Source organism: Larimichthys crocea, chromosome XXII (assembly GCF_000972845.2).
Source record: "Larimichthys crocea isolate SSNF chromosome XXII, L_crocea_2.0, whole genome shotgun sequence".
Classification (NCBI taxonomy): domain Eukaryota; kingdom Metazoa; phylum Chordata; class Actinopteri; family Sciaenidae; genus Larimichthys; species Larimichthys crocea.
Genome location: NC_040032.1, coordinates 14505017 through 14523691, shown reverse-complemented (window position 1 = coordinate 14523691; position 18675 = coordinate 14505017). Strand labels below are relative to the sequence as shown.

Here is an 18675-nt window from a genome sequence, read left to right as displayed (position 1 = left end):
CTTATTCTTCTTGGGGTGGCTGTGGCTCAGGTGGTAGAACAGGTTGTCTAGTAGCTGGAGGGTCGTTGTTTTGGTTGTATGGGCGAGCTTTGGATGGAGGAAGTGAGCAGTTGGCAGCCATCAGGGTACGAATGTATGGACGAATGCAGCGCTGACAAAAGCCAGCGTTAGAAGCACTTTGAGTGGTCAGTAGATCAGAAAGGCACTATATAAAGACAGGTCCATTTACTTCTCTCCTTTTCAGCTGCAGTTAAGAAAAGGCTTTGCAACAAGGGTCCAACAAACTTGATGGTGCTGTGTTATTAACTGTATTAACTTCTTCCAACTTTATTGTATTTGGCTTGGTTGTGCATTGGACACATTGTTGTTATCCATCAGCCACATGAGTGGATGCTCTTTTATTCATCAAGGAAAAACTTAAGCAGGCCGTAATTTACAGCAGTGCACTGCGACTTGTTAATGCACTTACCCACATTCACTCCTGGGAGTCTTTTGCAGGTGGCCACTAAGCAGCTCCTCGAGAGCAATTGAAGGTTAAGTGTCTCTCTCAGCTGTAGTCTTTTTAAGGGAAAAGCTTCTCTTGGTCACTCTTTCTCCACAACATCATTATTCATTTTTAGATCGTTCAAAACGGTTGTCGAACACATTCAAAAGACTAATTCTGATATCTGTACCATGTTCGGCCAAAAGTTTGAAACTTTAGGTGTCCTTGGGTCTGTTTGATGTCTCCTCATGCCCTTTAAGTGTTCGGTTAAGCAGAGTCAACTCTGTGTTTCGCAAAGTGGGTAAAAATTTCAACTATTCACTTTCTGATGCTGCTGCGTTGGTCTTGGAAACATGTTTTCTAACAGAGGTGGTATTTTTAATCTCCTAGAAACACACCGATTCGCTGACAGCATTGACCAATATTAGCTTCTCGAAATAATATTGTTTTTAGTCTAAGATTGTTTTAATAGCCAGCATTTGGACAAATCTTTCTCTCTGGAGTATGTCTTGTAGTACATCTGTCAATACTGTACATGTTAGAAGGGCATGATCCGTGAAAGTTCAACCTGTTCTGCACCTAAATTTGTACTGCGGGCCGGGAACGCATATTTGGTGTTGTTGGCTGGTACAAACATTAGAAATGACAGAGTTATGAGGCCTTTGCGTCACAGGTCCTCTAACTATCTGCTGCTGTATTCGAGTGGCTGTTTCAGCCTCTTCTGTATCCTGCTGTCTGTCTTGCATGTGCTGACTCCTGGCATCTAGACTGGTGTCATTTCTCTGTACACATTAAGCAGCTGCGGTGATGTCATGGTTAAAGAGGTAGGCGATCTAAAGATGAGTGAGTTCATGTGCTCCATCTGGGTTTTATTCAGTAAGACCAAAACAGAATATGAAGGAAGGGCAAAATGAACGGCTGTCCCACAGCCTGACTCCTGGCATCACTCATCCTCACGGGGACGGACTGATCTTAATCACATCACACTCCTCTCGCTCTTAAACAAGGACCTATTATCCCTCTCTTTATTGCCACCTATAATGTGAATATGACACATGGCCATAAAATAGATGCGAGCTGTTAAGGTGTTTCTGTCTTTTTTGACCCTGTCTGGGTGATGCTTCCTGTAGTGCATAGTAAATAGTAATTTATAACACCCAGCGCTGATTCAGTGTTAACATATTCCATGTGACAGTACATGATTTAGGAGAGCACGCTGTCCTCATTCTGTCAGTCGTGGGTTCATCCTCTGTGAAGTTCAGAGAGAAGTGACTGTAGATTTTTAATGGCACCCTTTTTTTTAAGCGCTGCTCTGTCCAGTAGAAAATTCATCAAACTGATTGGGACAAAGTGGTGCGATTTGATTTGAATTTAAATGACAGCATCGCTTCGATCCAAACAGACAAACAACTTTTAACTGCCAGACTAATCTCGGTGACATTCAGAGCGAGCAGCTGAGTGTCATCCTGCCATTCGTCATTTTTATAGTCCCTGATTTGCTTTAAAATCTTGTTTGGTGGCTCATGAAATTTACAGCTGGGTCTCAATTTATATATATTATGTTGATATGTCTCTACCGCTCACATTTGCAACCACGCCTGCACACTATGGGAATGTTAAACGGCTCTGTACCCCTAAAATTGTGTCAGTGTTGGCAGCTCCTGCCACTGTTGGCAGTTTATTAAATAAAGGGGATAGTCTATGCAAATCGCCTATCAATGGCAGAGTACTTAAAGAACCCACAGGGGTATAGGATTTCCATTCCAAACTAGGCCATTTGTGCGTGATGCTCAGGGTGATGTGCTGTCTATCTCCGCACACAAGCTGTCTGTCTAGTCTCTGCTCTGTGGGTTTGATGATGGTGCATGCATGTGAGAGACACAGGGCTGTCTTTGTCTGTTGCACTGCTTAAGCTGCTTTGTGCCTGAATGCTCCACGTGCACAGGGACCTTTGTCATCCCTTTGAAACAAGCGACCCCCTTGTGTCTGCATCGCCGTTTGCTGATGATCTGAAAACAAACAATAAAACGTTTTCAGGCGGCACGGGCATCTGTAAATACTCTTCATATTTTGAGAGAGGGCTGGAAAAGGCTCGCACCGGCGACCCACGCCGATGCCTTTTGAAATGCCACAGTTAAGCTCTGCTGCAGCGATGAATGACCGTGCCAGGCAGATGCTGTGTTGTCCAAACAGAGAACAATATGTGAATAGGGTACAGTGACCAGCGTCATGAAACTGCTGAATAATACAAGTATCTGAATGTGACACTGTCTATTCAATTAGTGTCATTACATGATGTTAACAAGTTCATGCTCCCAGCGTGTCTGTGTGCTGATTATATTAACCCTTTCCTTAGCTAGCACCACATTCACAGTCTAAGTTGATATTTATGTTCATTTGCAAGCTCCCTGTAGCTTCAAACATGAAATATATGGAAGAGAAGTATGGATCAATAGTACCCCTTTTCTACTAGGGTCAACTGTATTTTAACATCTGTTATGATGGCGATACGTGAAGAGCTGAATATTTTTTGAGGTGGTACACGGTGTAAAAAGTTTGAGAAGCACCGATCTAAATGTATTTTTCACTTTCAAAATGAAATGTCATTATTCTGTTAATGCTTGTATAGTATTTGTAAATTTTATTTAGCCGCAGATGCATAATGCAGCTTTTTTCTACTCTGGTGTTCATTGATGAATGTAGATTATTATTTATAAAGGTACAACTTTAAAGGCATAATGTGATTATTTCAAGAGAAATTAATGGAGAAACTCTTCACATTATATTTACTGTTATAAATCAAACACCTCTGCCAACTGGTTTGTAGACGGAGCACAGTAAAACCTGATTTGAATACGTAGGTACTTGATGTACTTTTATTTTCGTCTGTGTTACAGGTGCCCAGACAGCCAAGAAGTCTGGTATTCCAGCTCCTAGAGAAATTCCTTCTACCATTACAAGAGACCGCATCTCTCTGAGGGACCAGCTCAGGAGCTCTAGCACTAAGAGGATGGTTTCCAGTGCCAGCACTTCCAGCCTCTCTACGCTGGCAAAGCAGACACGCAGTTCAACCAAATCCCGTGGAGATGCAGAGAGCCAGGAAAGGGGCCTTTTGGAGTGCCAGGTGAAAGAGCTGCTAGCTGAGGCCAAAGCTAAAGACTTAGAGATCAGCAATCTCAGGATGGAGTTACAGCGCTGCAAAGGTAAAGCCTCCGCCGCTTCCGCTTCACCGTCATCCAACTCTGTCTCGCGCCAAGATTCTGCTGCAGATCAGGAGCAGGAGCAGGTGGCGGAGGCCCTCGTGCTGGTTGGAGAGCTGAGAGAGAAAAACGGGAAGTTTCAGAGAGAGCTGGCAGCGCTCAGGGAGGAAAACCAGTCGCTGAAGGAAAAGCTACTCAGCTTGGAAGCCTCTCCTCTCTCTAGTACAAACTCCCCCTCCAAGCCTTTGGTGAATGGCCTGCCGTCAGACTCCAGCTCCTCATCCCCACAAGAGGACAGTCTCCCTTCTCCTGCCAGCCCTCTCAAAACCTCTGTCTCCTCCAGCTCAGACATCACCAAGGGCTCACCGTCACCTGACTCATCGGAGTTTGAAAAAATCCCATCACGTACAGAGTCCATGAACAGCAGTGTCAGTGGGGAAACAGTTGGAGTGGGGGCAGTAAACAGTCCAGGACGGCAGGATGTGTCAGTGCGGAGCCTGACCGAACAGATTCACAAGATGGAGGAGAATCATCACAGCACAGCCGAGGAGCTGCAGGCGACTCTACAGGAGCTGGCAGACCAGCAGCAAGTGGTGCAGGAGCTGACGGCTGAGAATGAGCGCCTGGCCGAGGAAAAGCGCCTCCTTCAGACCTCACTTCAACAGCAGCGAGAGCGTCTGGAGGTGGTGGTCCAAAAGAACGAGGCTCTGGCTGGACGACTTCAGGAACAAGCCCAAGCTCAGGCCAAGAGGGAGGAGGAGCTGGGGAGCCAAGGGCCTCGCCTGGCCGAGCTGGAGCAGAGGTATGCCGAGCTGGTTGAAAGCTCACATTTCGAACGGGAGAAGCTGGTAGACATCCAGCAGCAACTGACAGGTAGCCTGCGGGCTCTGGAGGAAGAGCACCAGGCATCCCAGGGCCAGGTGCACTGTCTCACAGAGGAGCTGAACAGACTGCAGGCCCAGCTGGGCAGGGAGCTGGAGGCCGGAGGTCAGGCAGCACAGGCCGCAGAGGAGCAGAGGGCAACAGCGGACTGTCTCAGACTGGAAAACAGTAGGCTGAAGGCACAGATAGACATTGAGAGGCAAAAGGTGGGTGAGCTGAAGGCCATGCAGAGTGCCAGTGACAGCACCGAGGTGCACGACTTGCTGAAGACAGCCCACGCTGACAGAGACCGGCTGGAGGTGGAGCTGACAGAGCTGAGGCAACAGCTGCTACACGCTGAGGCCGAGACTGAGCATGTGCGAGCTACGATGTCCAAGGTAGGAGAGGTGCAAGATTACAACTCAAATTCCATCCAGGGATTTATAATATTTATGATTTACTGCACCTTTGTTGAATCTGTTGTCAAAGCACAACATGTATATTCACTATGAAGGGAATACAGATAGTATTTCAGTCAGAACAAAAGGCAGTAGTACAGTATTTGTTTGGAGACAACTGTCGGGGAAGATTCAAGTTAATCTATTTACAACCGGACAATTTTCTTTTGGTCACCGTTCCAACATTTTCCACTTGGTTGCTTCCATTGTGTTACCCAGGACTTTAATTATTTGTGACTCACTGTGTTGAGTTAAAAGGAAAAAACTGCTATCTCAGTGAGCTCATTAGTTGTGTTGTGTGTGTGTGTGAGACAAAGCTTTCAGCAAAACATTCAATAAAGAATTCAAATATATTTGAAAAAGACGAACTGCTCCAGCTGTTTGTCCAGTTCAGAGTTGTCTCACCAGTCTAGCGATTGCCAGTGTTTAAAAAATGTGAGTCAAATGGGCGACTATGACATTAATAATTCTTGAATGTGCAAATGAGGACACATATTTTCCACAATATCTTAGACGTGACCCTTTCAAACTTTACAACAGCTGGTATCGGGTACTTTTCTTCACCAGCACAGCACGAGAACTCGCTCATGTTCGCTCAAATTGTTTTCATATGTTTCCCTCAATAGTCACTTTGGTTTTCCCCTTCAACACCAGAAAGGCTGAGGCACTGTGGGTTCTGGGGTCATGTTGGTGGTTGTTGACTCCAAAGTAAAGGCGTGTCACCATCAGCTTAGTGATGTCATCATTGTTGGACCGTGACGGCGGTGCCAGCAGTAGGGTGGTTCACCAGAGTGTGACCTTCTGAGTCACGCTGCCACATGGGTGTGAGGGTGAGGCCTCTTCATAACTTCACCCATGAACATCATGATGTATTAGAGCCACATCAGTGGCGGAGGGTCCTTATTTTGGTACAGCATGCTCACAGACATCTGTATTAAAATCTCATTTCTCGTGGTGTAGCTCTGACTTCGGCTTCAGAAGCAGTCAGATGTCATCCAGGCTGAACTCTTATTTCCATGACTCACTGTCATCTTGCATCTCACCTATTTACACTGCAGCCAAGTAGTCATTGCCAGACATAGTTAAGCTCTTGTGTAAACACTCCAGAAACACCATTTATTACCATTCACAACCTGGTTGAATGTTTATATCTCTGCTTATTTTTGTGTTACTTCTATCAGAACTTTAATTTAATTTAATTGGGTGTAAAAAATCTCTTGTTTGAGCACCATGTGTACTGATGTGCAAAGGATGCAATGTATTAAGGCTACTTAGACTCACTGTGGTTACTATTCTTCCGCTTGATAGTAAATTAAATTTGTTTTCATCAGACGAAACAGTCTGATAAATATCATAACATAATTTAGCCTGCCTTGATTACATTATGGTTAGTGGTTTCCTCACACACACTGTGTGCTGTGTCACAATCTTCTAACCTTTTTGTAGAGGCTTTTGAAAGATAGAGATGTTCCAAACACATAAATTATCCTGTTTGGAGTCAACAGTGATTTAAGTGCTTCTATCAAATTAGCACAGATGAAACACTGCCTCTTTGTGTTAGCACACTTCTGCAATAAACCCATTACACTCACACTCATACACAGGTGGAGGCCAAATGCCAGCAGGTTCAGGAGCGGGCCGAGAGGAGGGAGCAGGAGCTCACCAGCCGAGTGACTTCCCTGGAGGAGGTTGGGATCCAGGCCGAGAACCAGGTGAAGGAGCTGAAGGAGACCATCTTCGAGCTGGAGGACCAGGTGGAGCAGCAGAGGGCCGTCAACTGCCACACAAACCAAGCAGTCCTGGACATGGAGAGTATGTTCTCTTCACCGGCTGTTCATTTCTCAGAGGCTCTGTGGAAGCTTTAACCTGCAGTCTTGTAACTTGGTCTAGATTCATTAATGAGTCAGTCTTTTTACTAATATTAATCTATCCTCACTTAGATAAAATGACCTTAAAGTTGAAACTATATATCCTTTTTGGGGGGATTTTGTGCATCCTCCTCAATCTCTTTCCCTCTGCCATTATGCCCATAGTGGTTGCATTGCTGTTACATTTCCGGTTACACTGCCGCTTGCCCCGCCAGTGTCATTCTAGATATGCTCCCTGTCAGGAGTCCGCAGTGTACCGGGATGGAAAACCTGTGTAGCACCAAAATGATCTATCTTATTCAGTGAAAAGTTATGTTGCTTTAAACATTTTCAGCAGAAACTGAACGTTGTGACTTTCATGAAGGTTTTACTGCACGGCAGGTGTATTAGACTGCATTATTTGAAGCCATGTGCACCTCATAACAACCCTTAAAAACTGAGTGTATATGAAAATCAGATGCAAAACGCAGGCACACTCACCCATCTGTCTTTGACTTGCCATTAGTGCAGCTGGCAAATAATATAAGGCTGTATATACTGTGTTTCCACAAGCTATTATGAATCATGGCAGATGAGATTGATCTAATTCTGTCCAGACGCATTGATGCTGTAGATTGGCTGCTGTATTGTCACCACGCTGGAAGCTGAGCAGTTCATTTGTCAAAGCTGTGTTTAATAAACACGAACGTGCCTGAGTCTACAGTAAGTTAGACCTGCGGTTCTAAAAAAAAAACCTTGAATCTGTCTTTGCAGATCTTGTCAAAAAGCTGGAGGAGCAGAAAGCTGAAGCAGAGCGACAAGTGAAAGTCTTGAACAGACAGATGAAGGTAAGAAAGCTTTGATATGCATACTCTTCTTTATAACATCTGTAATCAGTAATTAAAGCAATTAGGACATCGCAGGCTGAAGACACAGGACGGCTGTAAACAAAAGAAAATGGTTCTTGTTGTTGTTTTATAGATGTAGGAGAAGGTTTTGAAAGTTTAAACTGGCGACTCATTTAGCTAGTTTGGTCATGAACCATCGAATTGTGACCTCCCAAGAACAGATCCAGCTTTGGTGGAAATTTGTAACACACAGTTTCCCCTTTGTCTCTCTGTTTCCACCTTCAGCCATGTAATAAAGGCTAGAAAATATATAGATATACACTTCATTGCTCCAGAGATCTTATGAGGGCTATCACCTGACAGAGAAGCAGTCAATTTACAGTAGCCGTATTGTAGTGAAATGAGTTTTCAGATTTGAATGAGCGTACAGATGTACAGTAGAAAAGTGGTGATACCTTTTACTGCCATAAAAAATCAATCCACTGTTACTGATGCGACGACAGTTGCTGTCCTCTCTCAACCCTACAGGAGTGATACATTTTGGGTGGAGTATCACTTTAAGGTCAGGATGAGGCTCTAGTGCTCAGTTTTTCCTTGTCTTTATGCCAAAATGTTCGACCTTGGAGTCATCTGTTCAGCGAGTGTTGTTCCAGTCGCATCCCGGCAGGCTTTTCAGGCATCATTTATTTATTTTTTAGCAGGCATTGATTTTTCTCCATGATCTTTTAAAACATGCATTATCAAGTGCATTAGATACCAGATTCTTGGATTTCACTGCCACCTCCTTGATATTCATTTTGCACAGTCTTTGCTGAAAATACTGTGAAAATGTAGTAAGACATAGCCAGAAAACAAATCTACAAGGTCTTTTGCCTGCTTCAAACCAAAGAGCACCTTTTGTTCTGTCTCACTTTTGTGTTTCAGGTCCAAAAAGTGTTTTTCTTTCTTTTTTCCTCTTGTGGTGATTTCTAAATTCTTTCTAGCTTTAGGAGTTTTAACTATTTGAAGTTTTCTGAAATTTGGGATCATTTTTAACTTCCACAGATCTCTGAGTAGATTCTGTTTCTTAGCAAAACATGGATTGCAACAGGACAAAATGTCACTGACACGGTCATTATCCGAGAGGTTCACACTAAATCTAAATGTTTCACAAACAGTTTCTGTGTCAGTTGATGATTTCCGACTGTGTGAATTTGCCTGTATCGACCTGTGTGGTATAAACACACGTTTTTTTATCTTTAGGATGAAAAAGAGGAGTGGCGTCGGTTCCAGGCGGACCTCCAGACGGCCGTGGTGGTGGCCAACGACATCAAGGTGGAGGCTCAGCAGGAGCTGCGTACACTCAGGAGGCAGCTGCAGGAGGAGCAGGATCGCAGTGCTAAGCTTTCCACGGACCTCGAGGCCCTGCAGGGAGTCAGGTACCATCTCCACCATGTCTCTCTTTTTGTTCGGTTCCTCCCCCCTCCACCAATCCCTCTCAACCCCGGCTCCCCTTGTTCAGCATCGGGCTGCAGTTCCTTTCTCTCTAAACACAATGTAGATATGAGATACCTGCCAGAGTCTTGCCATATCCCCCATCCAATTTGTTCTACATGTGATGCAAACAGAATCTCTTCAAGAGGTTTTCAAAATTCCTATCTGGTATCGAAGCAGGATACTTTGAATGTATTTAATGTAGACATCATATCTTTAAAAAAATCATGTGATTGAATCCTTTGGGTTTCTGAGTTTAGGTTCCTGGGATTTGGCAGACTCTGTTGGTAAATTTGCGGTCTCCTGCGGTATTTCCCTCTGTGTATTCTACTCCTTTAAGCTGCTGCCCTCTTTGTCTCCCTCTTCTACACTGACCATTGCCCTCTAGTAACACTCAAACCTCACACTCCACAATAAACTACAGCATATTGATTAGATGAGATTATAATGACACGACAAGGCAGATCTGCTCTACGCACAGATGCTGCTTTGATCCGAGCGTGTTACGATGCAACACCGAAGCCAGTTTAACACTGACCTTTTATTATTCCACGCCAATGTGTCATGCTATCTAAGATTTCATGTAGTGTTGTTGCACTGTGGCCATGCAGTAATGTGTATTGATGTATTTATAGAGAGCGTTGCATTGGTTTGTGTGTGAGTAAACTGTATATAAGTGTGTTTGAGCGTGCAAATGCCATGGTGTTTTTTGACAGTGTTGTCCCCTTTCATTATCACGCCAGGTCAAGTACTCTCGTGGCAAAGTCTGCTACTGTATAGTGCTCTTTTTATTTGTGTGGCCAGTCATGGTGCAATCTTTTTAAAAGCAAGCAAATGATCTGTGATTTTCAGTCGTGATTTATCACCTCACAAACCTCACGAGAGCAGTTTTAGTGTATAAGAAATGTTTGGTTTAAAACCAAATTTTCATGCCGTCCTTGTGAATTTAGCACATTACATTACTGGTTTTAGACTTTGGCTAAATCAGTGAACTTTCCCCAAGATTAGCTGTTACGCTGCGTCCACTCCCCACCTCCAGCAGCTCCCTGTGATGACTCTATCAAAGATGTCCCTCTGACAAGCCTCCTTTTGTAAAATCCAGGTGAGTTCCCTGCCCTGTCAGCCCTCTCTCAGCCAGCCTGCTTCTCCCTGCCCTGTGTGCTGCTGCTGCTACTCCTCACTGACCTTCCTGTCTGTGTTTGGCTTTGTGTTGCTTCCTAAGCCCTGTCTCTTGTCTGTCTTTCTGTATGCCGGCTGACTGCACCATCAGGATGATCTTACCTTTTTGGTTTGCTTTGCCTGGTTCTTTAAACCTGACATTCCAGTCCAATGTATCTGGTGCCACCTGCTGTTCTTTGAATGAATAACACTCCTACTTTTTTTGGTTAAACAGCAGGATGGTCTGCACGGCATGACTGGATTAAACTCATGCTATGCATCATCTGCTTCAGATACATTTGCATAGCGTCTTCATCACCGGGTGATTTAGTCATACTAGACATTATGAGTGACCTTAATCCTAAAAGGTATGCATGGAACAGAAAGTCAAGAAGTGCCCAGAGGTCTGCTTTTCATGATAACAATGTTAAAAAATAATTTAAGATCAAAATTTTTGCTGCAAATGCACATGTAAATGCTTAAGATAATCTTTATTACGTAGTTTTATACAGTAGTTCATCTTCCTTCCTCTCTTTCTTTTCAGAATAAGCACCGGAGCCACTTTTGATACCAAGACAGCAGTAGAAGGGCACTAGACAAGTGCCCCTCACCTCAGCACCACGTGAAGACAGTGTTATTCTTGCACTTATTATTTTTCTGTGTCATTCAAAGTGTAATGTGGTAAACCAGTCTCAATCTAAGCCACAGCGACCAGTGTAGATGCAGTACACAGAGTCTTAGGTCACAGAGCCTGACTTCCTTTTCTCTACACGTCTTTTGAATAATAGTTCTGTATTTTTATTTCTCAATGAATGTATTCTTTCTTTGTGATGTTCTTGACCTCTGTCGAACACATGCCATATGTTGGAAAGACCCTCCTTTTCATACTGTGCGAAGCTGATTTGTGCCTTTTTTTTTTTAGAAAGCTGAGATGTTACAAAACAACACCATGAAAAAAGCAGGGTGCAGTATGAGGCAGATTTGGTTCATATTTAGTCAAAGCTGAAACAGTTGGGTTGAGATTCCCAGCATTTTGCCAGAAAAAAGTCTGACTTGTAACATCAGAAAGTTCCCGTTTCAAAGCGAGAACGATGCAGCAGAACTTCGTCCAGTTGATATTATTAAAAAGACGTTTTGTTTTGGGGTTTTTTACTATTTGTGTATCAGTCAGAATACTCTCACTTTAACATCTGTCTGCTTACTTAAAAACCTTTATTTCAAGATTTAAGTTTGTTCTTTGGTCCTGTAGTTGGAGTAGAACTGAATGCGATGTCATATTTAGCCATGAGATGGCACTGTGGAACACAGAATCACCATACGCAGGTAACATCCATGCATATACTGGTATCATCTGCCCTGTTAGTGTTATATATGTATATGTATTTTTGATGATTGCTGTTTTTTCTTTTTAAATTTACAAAGTATTAATTCTTTCTGTCGGATAACATAACCAGGATGATTTTGATGTCGGCCATGATGGCACATACAGAGCACTGCCAAAATTAGATTTTAGGACTGCCACAAACACAGACAGCTGTACCTCAGAGTCATTTGTTACTCTCCACAAACATACCAAAATGTTCATGGTTCACTTTAACATGAAGACTGAGAAGACTGTGCTCCAGGTTTCCTAATTATTTTTCCCATTGGATGATGAGTTTAGCTAATTTTCTACTTATTAACAACATTCCTGACAAGTTAATATCGAGTCAGACCACTTTTTATCTGAACCTCAGAGGTCAATCAAAGCTCTCAAGATACTTCTTCCTTGTTGCTCAATCATGTAACGATGTTAGAGATATCTTCAGCATCCCTGTTTTATCTCAGATTTTACTCACTCTTATGACAGGGTTGATTTATTTCATCTTTGAGCCAAACACTTAATATTCTGTGTTGTTGTAGTATAACGGCATATTACAGGATCTCAGGTTCTACTCAAAGTCCGGTTTTTATCAGAGATATTAAATTTGTGCTTTTTTTTTTTAATTAAGAGCCATGTTGTTCTACCAGATGATAAGGTACTGGTGCTCAAAATGCAAACATTGGGATGCTCAAAAACACACCTAGAAACCATGTAATGGGTCATTTTCTGTTTATAGTAAAGCCCTTTAATGAACATTACAGTAAATGTGCTGTTAATTTATTCTGTAAAGAAAGACTTAGGAAGTCTTGTGACTGGTTTTATGCCTGTGAAAGAATACATTTAAGTGTATTGTATGACTGCTGTTCATATGGCAAAAGAATAAATGAAACTACACCAGTCCAACTGTGGTTGTGTTTCTCTTCCTACACTCTGTGAAGGTGAGTGCAGTGTTTAAGACATTCCTTACATGTCGTTCATTGCTCATCCATCACTGATAATGGCAGTCCATATTCCTCGCTCTCTTGGCTAGAGTTCAATGTTCACCAGGGCAAAGGATAGACACTGTCCTGATGATTTGGCTGCTCCAAATCTCGATCTGGCTATCTGCAACTGGCCATAATATATTGACATTCTAAGTTCAGACTTTAACCCCTCCCCAGGTGTTTGTATTGTCTCTACACAGCAACCCTGTTCATTTTGTCTGTTAGGTCCCAAGGTGATGAGGTGAGGGTGTCCGACTCCGATAACAGCCGTCACTGGTGCGGCATCTCCATGATCCCGACCACACCCATAGACGTCAGCGGAGATGCCGATTCAGAACCCGGAGCTACTGTCAAATCCCTCATTAAGTCCTTCGATACTGTGGGACAGAGTGAGCACCTCAACACACACACACGAACACACACATACAAGGAATCCAATCACAGCAGTGTAACTATAGAGGAACAGCTGGTAAGATCTCCATCGTGGATATCTGGCATTTCTCTGCAGCAATGCGCAATGTGCGTCATGTGCAGTTGTGTAGGATTGTGTGGCCTGGACTGACCTCAGGCAGGTTGGAGGGTTTTTATTAGAAGAATCTATTGACAAAACAAAGAAACATTTGTTATAAAAGTGCAAGTGATGAGAAGGCATTTTTATTTCATAATACATCGCCACACATACTCAGAAACTTCAGGTCCATTCTATTTAGAGCTGATTAAAACCTCCACAGTGAAAGTAACAAGTGTTGAGAGTTGGTTTCAATACTGGTGTCAGTACTGAAGTTTCATAGTTTGTTTCTGAAACTTTATCTCACTTTTTCATGAACACGTTATATCAGCAAAATCTTGTGTAACGCCATTTCCAAAGAAAAGTTGGCATGCTATGCAAAAATGTGCAAATGCTTTTGAAATGGAAATGTACAGTCATGAAAACTATTGCAGCCCAGTACAACAGTTGTCACAAAGTTTATAATGTGCAGTGTTTGGTGACTGTGAATGTGTAAATTTATTCACATGTTTATTAATGAGGTCATAGTTAAAGATGCTGTTGTGCTCGACTATATTATATTGAGAGGTGACTCTGAGGTGGTCAGAATATTAGAATACCATCACTAATTACTATCTTAATCCTGGTTTTAAATACTACTCACTTATCGTAGTTATGTAACAACTATTTAGTAATAACAGAAATTATATTTGTTTCCCTTTTAGTCCAATAATCATATCTGGGGTTTTTTTCAGATGGACCAGGCCACACGGTTCAAATGCATTCCTCTCCAAGAAGCCCGCTGAGTGGGATCCCTGTACGTACTGCACCTGCTGCTGCCGTCTCCCCAATCCAGGTACACACCAAGATATTTTTAAAAGATGTTTTTCCTTTTTAAAATGTAAAAGAGTCTGATATAACAAGACTCCTGTCCTGTTTTGTGTTCTTTCAGAGACAGTCATACATAAAGCCACTATCAAAGACGTTGGAAAAAAGAATCAACCATGGAGAATTTGCTCATCAATATGGTATGTAACACAGATATGGGTTTAGAACTTTAATTTACACGTAAAGGGAGGTCCAAAAGATCACATATAAAAATCTCCAATATTTCCATGTAAACCTGGAAATAATCAGAAACTTTCAGAAGTTAAATTTTTAGGTTTAGGGCTAAAGTTCAAAGGATCCAAGGTTTCTATGGTGCTCTATAACACTTTGGATCGGTTGTGTCCAAAGCACAATCAGGCAGATCAAAAGTGAGCACACCATCAAAAGGTCAGTACATGAAGCTAAGTTCTCTGTGAGATAGAGAAGTAACCTCATCACAGATACAGAATTTGCTAAATAAAGAACACAAGACTCCAATCAGCGAAAGAAGAAGTCATGTTTTTGTCTCAGACAAAGAACAGCGGTTTCTAAACCACTTCTCAGGACCAGAAGCAAGGCCAGATACTAAGAAATACCAACAATTCCACAATTAAGCCATACTTGACATTTTAGGACATAACAGAAGGGTTTATGTAAGGAGAGGAACAGGAGAGAGATCTGACCTGCACTGAACGGACTCCACCCTGACCAAGGAGAAGGAGTACTCCATTCGTAGTACTCCGAGACATGCTACTTCTTATTGTTTGCATCTCTGCAGAGAAGGATTCATACTGGAGCAGAATAATGACCTTAAACACACCTCAAAACTTTGCTAAGAACTACTTGAAGGACCAAGGAGTGCTGACTGTCATGGACTATTTCTCCACAGTCAGTTGACTTCACTGAACATTTATTGGGGCACATTATTATAAACAAATGCAAAATAGAAGTATTTTGACCGGTGGTCTCAGACTTATGGACCTCAGAGCATAAACATATTTCATTTAGCAGTCATAAAGGAAAAAATTCTAGCCTCGCTTTTAGGTCAGTGAACCGCCAGATTAGTATTACTATGAGTCACAGCCTTTTGAAATGAGTAAAGCTGAAATGCCGGATGTAATTAGTCTCTACGAAGAAACAGAGGAATAGATAATAAAGCTATGCAAACATCCAACTACTGTTGCTTTTGAGGGTTGTTTTATGATATTGTTCATAGAAAGCGAATACTTAAAATGTCTGCTCATATCCGGCTCATTCCTTGATGAGTTGACAGAGAAAACATGCAGTAATAGATCAGAAAAGTACTGAGGTCTTTCAGTAAAACAGCAGATGAAAAGTTTGCATCTTCTTTCACTAGCTGCCTTTTCTGATTTGGCAAATGTTCTTTAGAAAGTATATCACAACCCCTCTGTTTCTAACTCACTCTCCTTTCTTTCCTGCATCTTTTACTCCCCCCAGACAAGTTGTCAGGCTGCGGGGAAGACCTGAAACCTACCAGCCTGATGAGGAAGAGCCCTTCTCTAGAGTCTGTCATCAAAACACCAGCCTCCTTCGGCAGCCGCACGGCATCATTCAGCTACAACCGAGGCAACAGCAAGCTTAGGTGGGCCTCCGCAAATAATGTAGAGATAGATAGGTTTCCTTTGAAGTGGTGATCAGCCTTATTTTCCCTCCCTTTACTGCAGAGTCATAAACATTAATTTATATAATGACGTCTCTACATGCAAAATAATGGTTGGTTAGAATTTAACAGGAAATATCAATGTTATAAAACAGGCTTGTTTTCTTTGACACATATGCAGACCTGCTTCAACTCAGCACGTCCCAACAATACCAACGAAACATGACATGTTGGCACGTCACCGTTGGGGTGACGTACTGAAACTCCTGTGATCTCTGTCTGCTACAGTCTGAACACAAATGTGTTAAAAATAAACTGAATCCAGAATACTATGCTGGTGTGTTTTACAGTGGAATAATGACCTTTTTACTTCTGCATTTCTATAAAACAGAAGTTCCCCGTTAAGATCTTCGCTTGCAGCTTCTTTCATCTCACTGCAGGCCTATTAAATAACATAGTGTACTAAAACTCAGTTTTCCATGTAAGAGAGACTTTTGTTTACAGAGTTATGTGACATAGATGGCTTTAACACACGGAGTGCCTCTCCAATCAGAAAAGGAAGAGAGACAGATGTTAAACAAACATGCTTTCATCTTCTGACTTCTGGCATCGTTTCCCTGAACTGACACTTCCTCTCTGCGTACGTAGAAATGACCCAGTTGTGCTCAGTAGTTAGACTCATGCTTCAACAACAGGTTACATTTGTGTTAGATGAGTCAGTGTTTGAGTTTACAGTGTACAGTTAGTTGCAAATCATGCAGAACAACATCCTCCATTAAAAAACAACATACTGTGTATATATGCACATGTATATGTATATGTATATGTACTCTGATATGGCAAAGAAACCTGTTTGTCCAGCATCAGGTGTCATGACAGCATTGGCCTCTCTTTACAATATTATTATAGTCTGTTTGCCTAAATACACGTTAACATGTTTATTTTCAGCGTATAGCTTCCCTCTCAAACAGATTAGCAGCAGTACAGTACCATGTTTGTTTTTTTTAGGGTTATCATATAAGCGTTGTATCACTGTTGATGCATATGAGCACTTCCCACCTCTGCTGTATTTGTTCGGATAGGATCCTGCGGTTCTTCAAACTGAGGAATAATGAATTTAACAGCAGAGCGGCTGTGACGTGTGAAATGTTTACCGTGAGAGCAATGACCGTGTCTTGTTGGTCTTCCCATGGCCCTCGGCTCTAGCGCGAACCCCAGGGAGCAGCCTCCTCTGAATGATACAGCAGATAGGCATTTTAATAACCTGTTATTTACCACTCGTAATCATTCATATACTCTATATAAACATTGGAGCTTGACACCGTGGAGGTAGAATATCAAACTTAGGAGAAAGTCTAAAAACGGAAGGTGATAAAGCTTTCCATCCTACATTTTAAAGCCAGGCTGAACTCTTGAGCTGTATAGAGTTGGCTCCACTCCAAAGTAATCTTGAGCCAACTCAAATATGTTGAACTGCAAATACGCACAGAGCCTGTAATGATATAAGATTGAAGTATACAATTCCCTTTGATGAAAATCTTGGAACTCTGAGTATTTTAACTTTTCAGACACGGGGTGTTTACATTCCTACAGATAAACTCTATAGGAAAGTAAAGGAGTATCAAAGAATTGTACAAGTCCAGTATTTTAATTTTTGGATACTATTTTTCTCATTATCCTTATCGTGGTACATGCTATGCAGGCCTCCCTATTTACAAACATCTTCTGCTTTTTATACATTACATATTCCACTATAAAGTCAAAGGCCATGCCCTCCATTACCTGCTTAGTATTTGCTTCTGCCACTGTAACAACTGCTACAAGAGAGCTAAAAACAAAGAGACAGTCAGGTTTGTGCAGAAGAGAAAAAAAAAACACAAAAATTCATCACTCACATTTTTAAAACCATGCTCTCAAATTACTTTTGAGTATCATCCATGTGGTATTTCTCTTTTTGGCATGTTGCCTCTATGTCACGTATAAGATTATAAGCTTTAATATGGATTTTACATGCATGTTATTTGAGGACATTATGTTTTAGCTGTGCTTTGATTAGTCTGATGCTCCGTGTATATGGTGAATCATTTATTGGACCTTTTTTATATGATTGTTTGAGGTTTGTAGGCCCCCGGAGCACAACTCAAATTATTTCCTTCAAAGGGTTATCATATTTAATTGAACACATGATTATGGTATTTTTGAAGCTTACTTTGGTGTGTGGATGTGAAGTTTTATGGCGTAACCAAACACTTATCATACTCTGGATGACACACAGTAATCTCTCTCTCTCTCTCTCTCTCTCTCTCTCTCTCTCTCTCTCTCTTTCTCTGTCTCTGTCTCCGTGTGATTGCGGTTCGTGTTTCCCTGGTGACAGTGTGGAAAGAAAGGACCCTTTGGCTGCTCTGGCGAGGGAGTATGGAGGATCTAAGAGAAATGCTCTACTGAAGTGGTGCCAGAAGAAAACAGAAGGCTATCCGGTAAGGATCACAGGGCCATAGACCTCTCTCAAATACAAGGCGGGCTCCGTTCACTTTCACACCCTGCTCTTCTCTGCATCTTTGTGTGACAGTTTTATTTTGGTCTCCTCCAACCCCCGCAATATCTACCCTTTATATTGCACGGATGCAGTATTGGTCCTTCTATGCCCTGAGGTTCGGTAGTTATTTCTTTTTTTCCAGCCATCAGTGGCACATGACTGCGTTTGCAGACACACCATTCACCCATCTGTTCTACTCTGGCACAGAGGTAATGGAAACAATGATGCAAAGCATTCAGTGTTATAGGATAGTGTACTTGCATAGCTCTGCTTGTTGTTTATACATGTCCATTTGTTTATGCATTGTTATTGTGTTGCGCTCCCGTCTGTGTCCATGGAGCCAAGTGCTCACAATCACCTGGCTTAGCTTCTCCCCTAATAGCCAGTTTAAGGAGCCCATTAAGTCCAGTAGGATTAAAGATTTGCCCATGTAATCATCATGTTTATGTGCCAGCATGCCATCTAGTTAATGCTAAAACCCTCAGCAGC

The 18675-nt window shown here is 42.2% G+C and overlaps 1 protein-coding gene across 4 annotated transcripts in view; it reads left to right on the top strand.

Annotated features, from left to right (window-relative positions):
- Nucleotides 1-18675, top strand: part of specc1 (sperm antigen with calponin homology and coiled-coil domains 1) — a 64031-nt gene that overhangs the window by 29994 nt on the left and 15362 nt on the right. For all 4 annotated transcript variants that reach the window (XM_010736508.3, XM_010736509.3, XM_019274956.2 and 1 more), the window contains 9 exons: nucleotides 3382-4943; nucleotides 6608-6815; nucleotides 7625-7698; nucleotides 8941-9116; nucleotides 12901-13064; nucleotides 13918-14018; nucleotides 14115-14190; nucleotides 15488-15632; nucleotides 18025-18127. In XM_010736508.3, coding sequence (XP_010734810.3) covers nucleotides 3382-4943; nucleotides 6608-6815; nucleotides 7625-7698; nucleotides 8941-9116; nucleotides 12901-13064; nucleotides 13918-14018; nucleotides 14115-14190; nucleotides 15488-15632; nucleotides 18025-18127 — 2609 coding nt within the window. The remainder of the gene's footprint in view (nucleotides 1-3381; nucleotides 4944-6607; nucleotides 6816-7624; nucleotides 7699-8940; nucleotides 9117-12900; nucleotides 13065-13917; nucleotides 14019-14114; nucleotides 14191-15487; nucleotides 15633-18024; nucleotides 18128-18675) is intronic.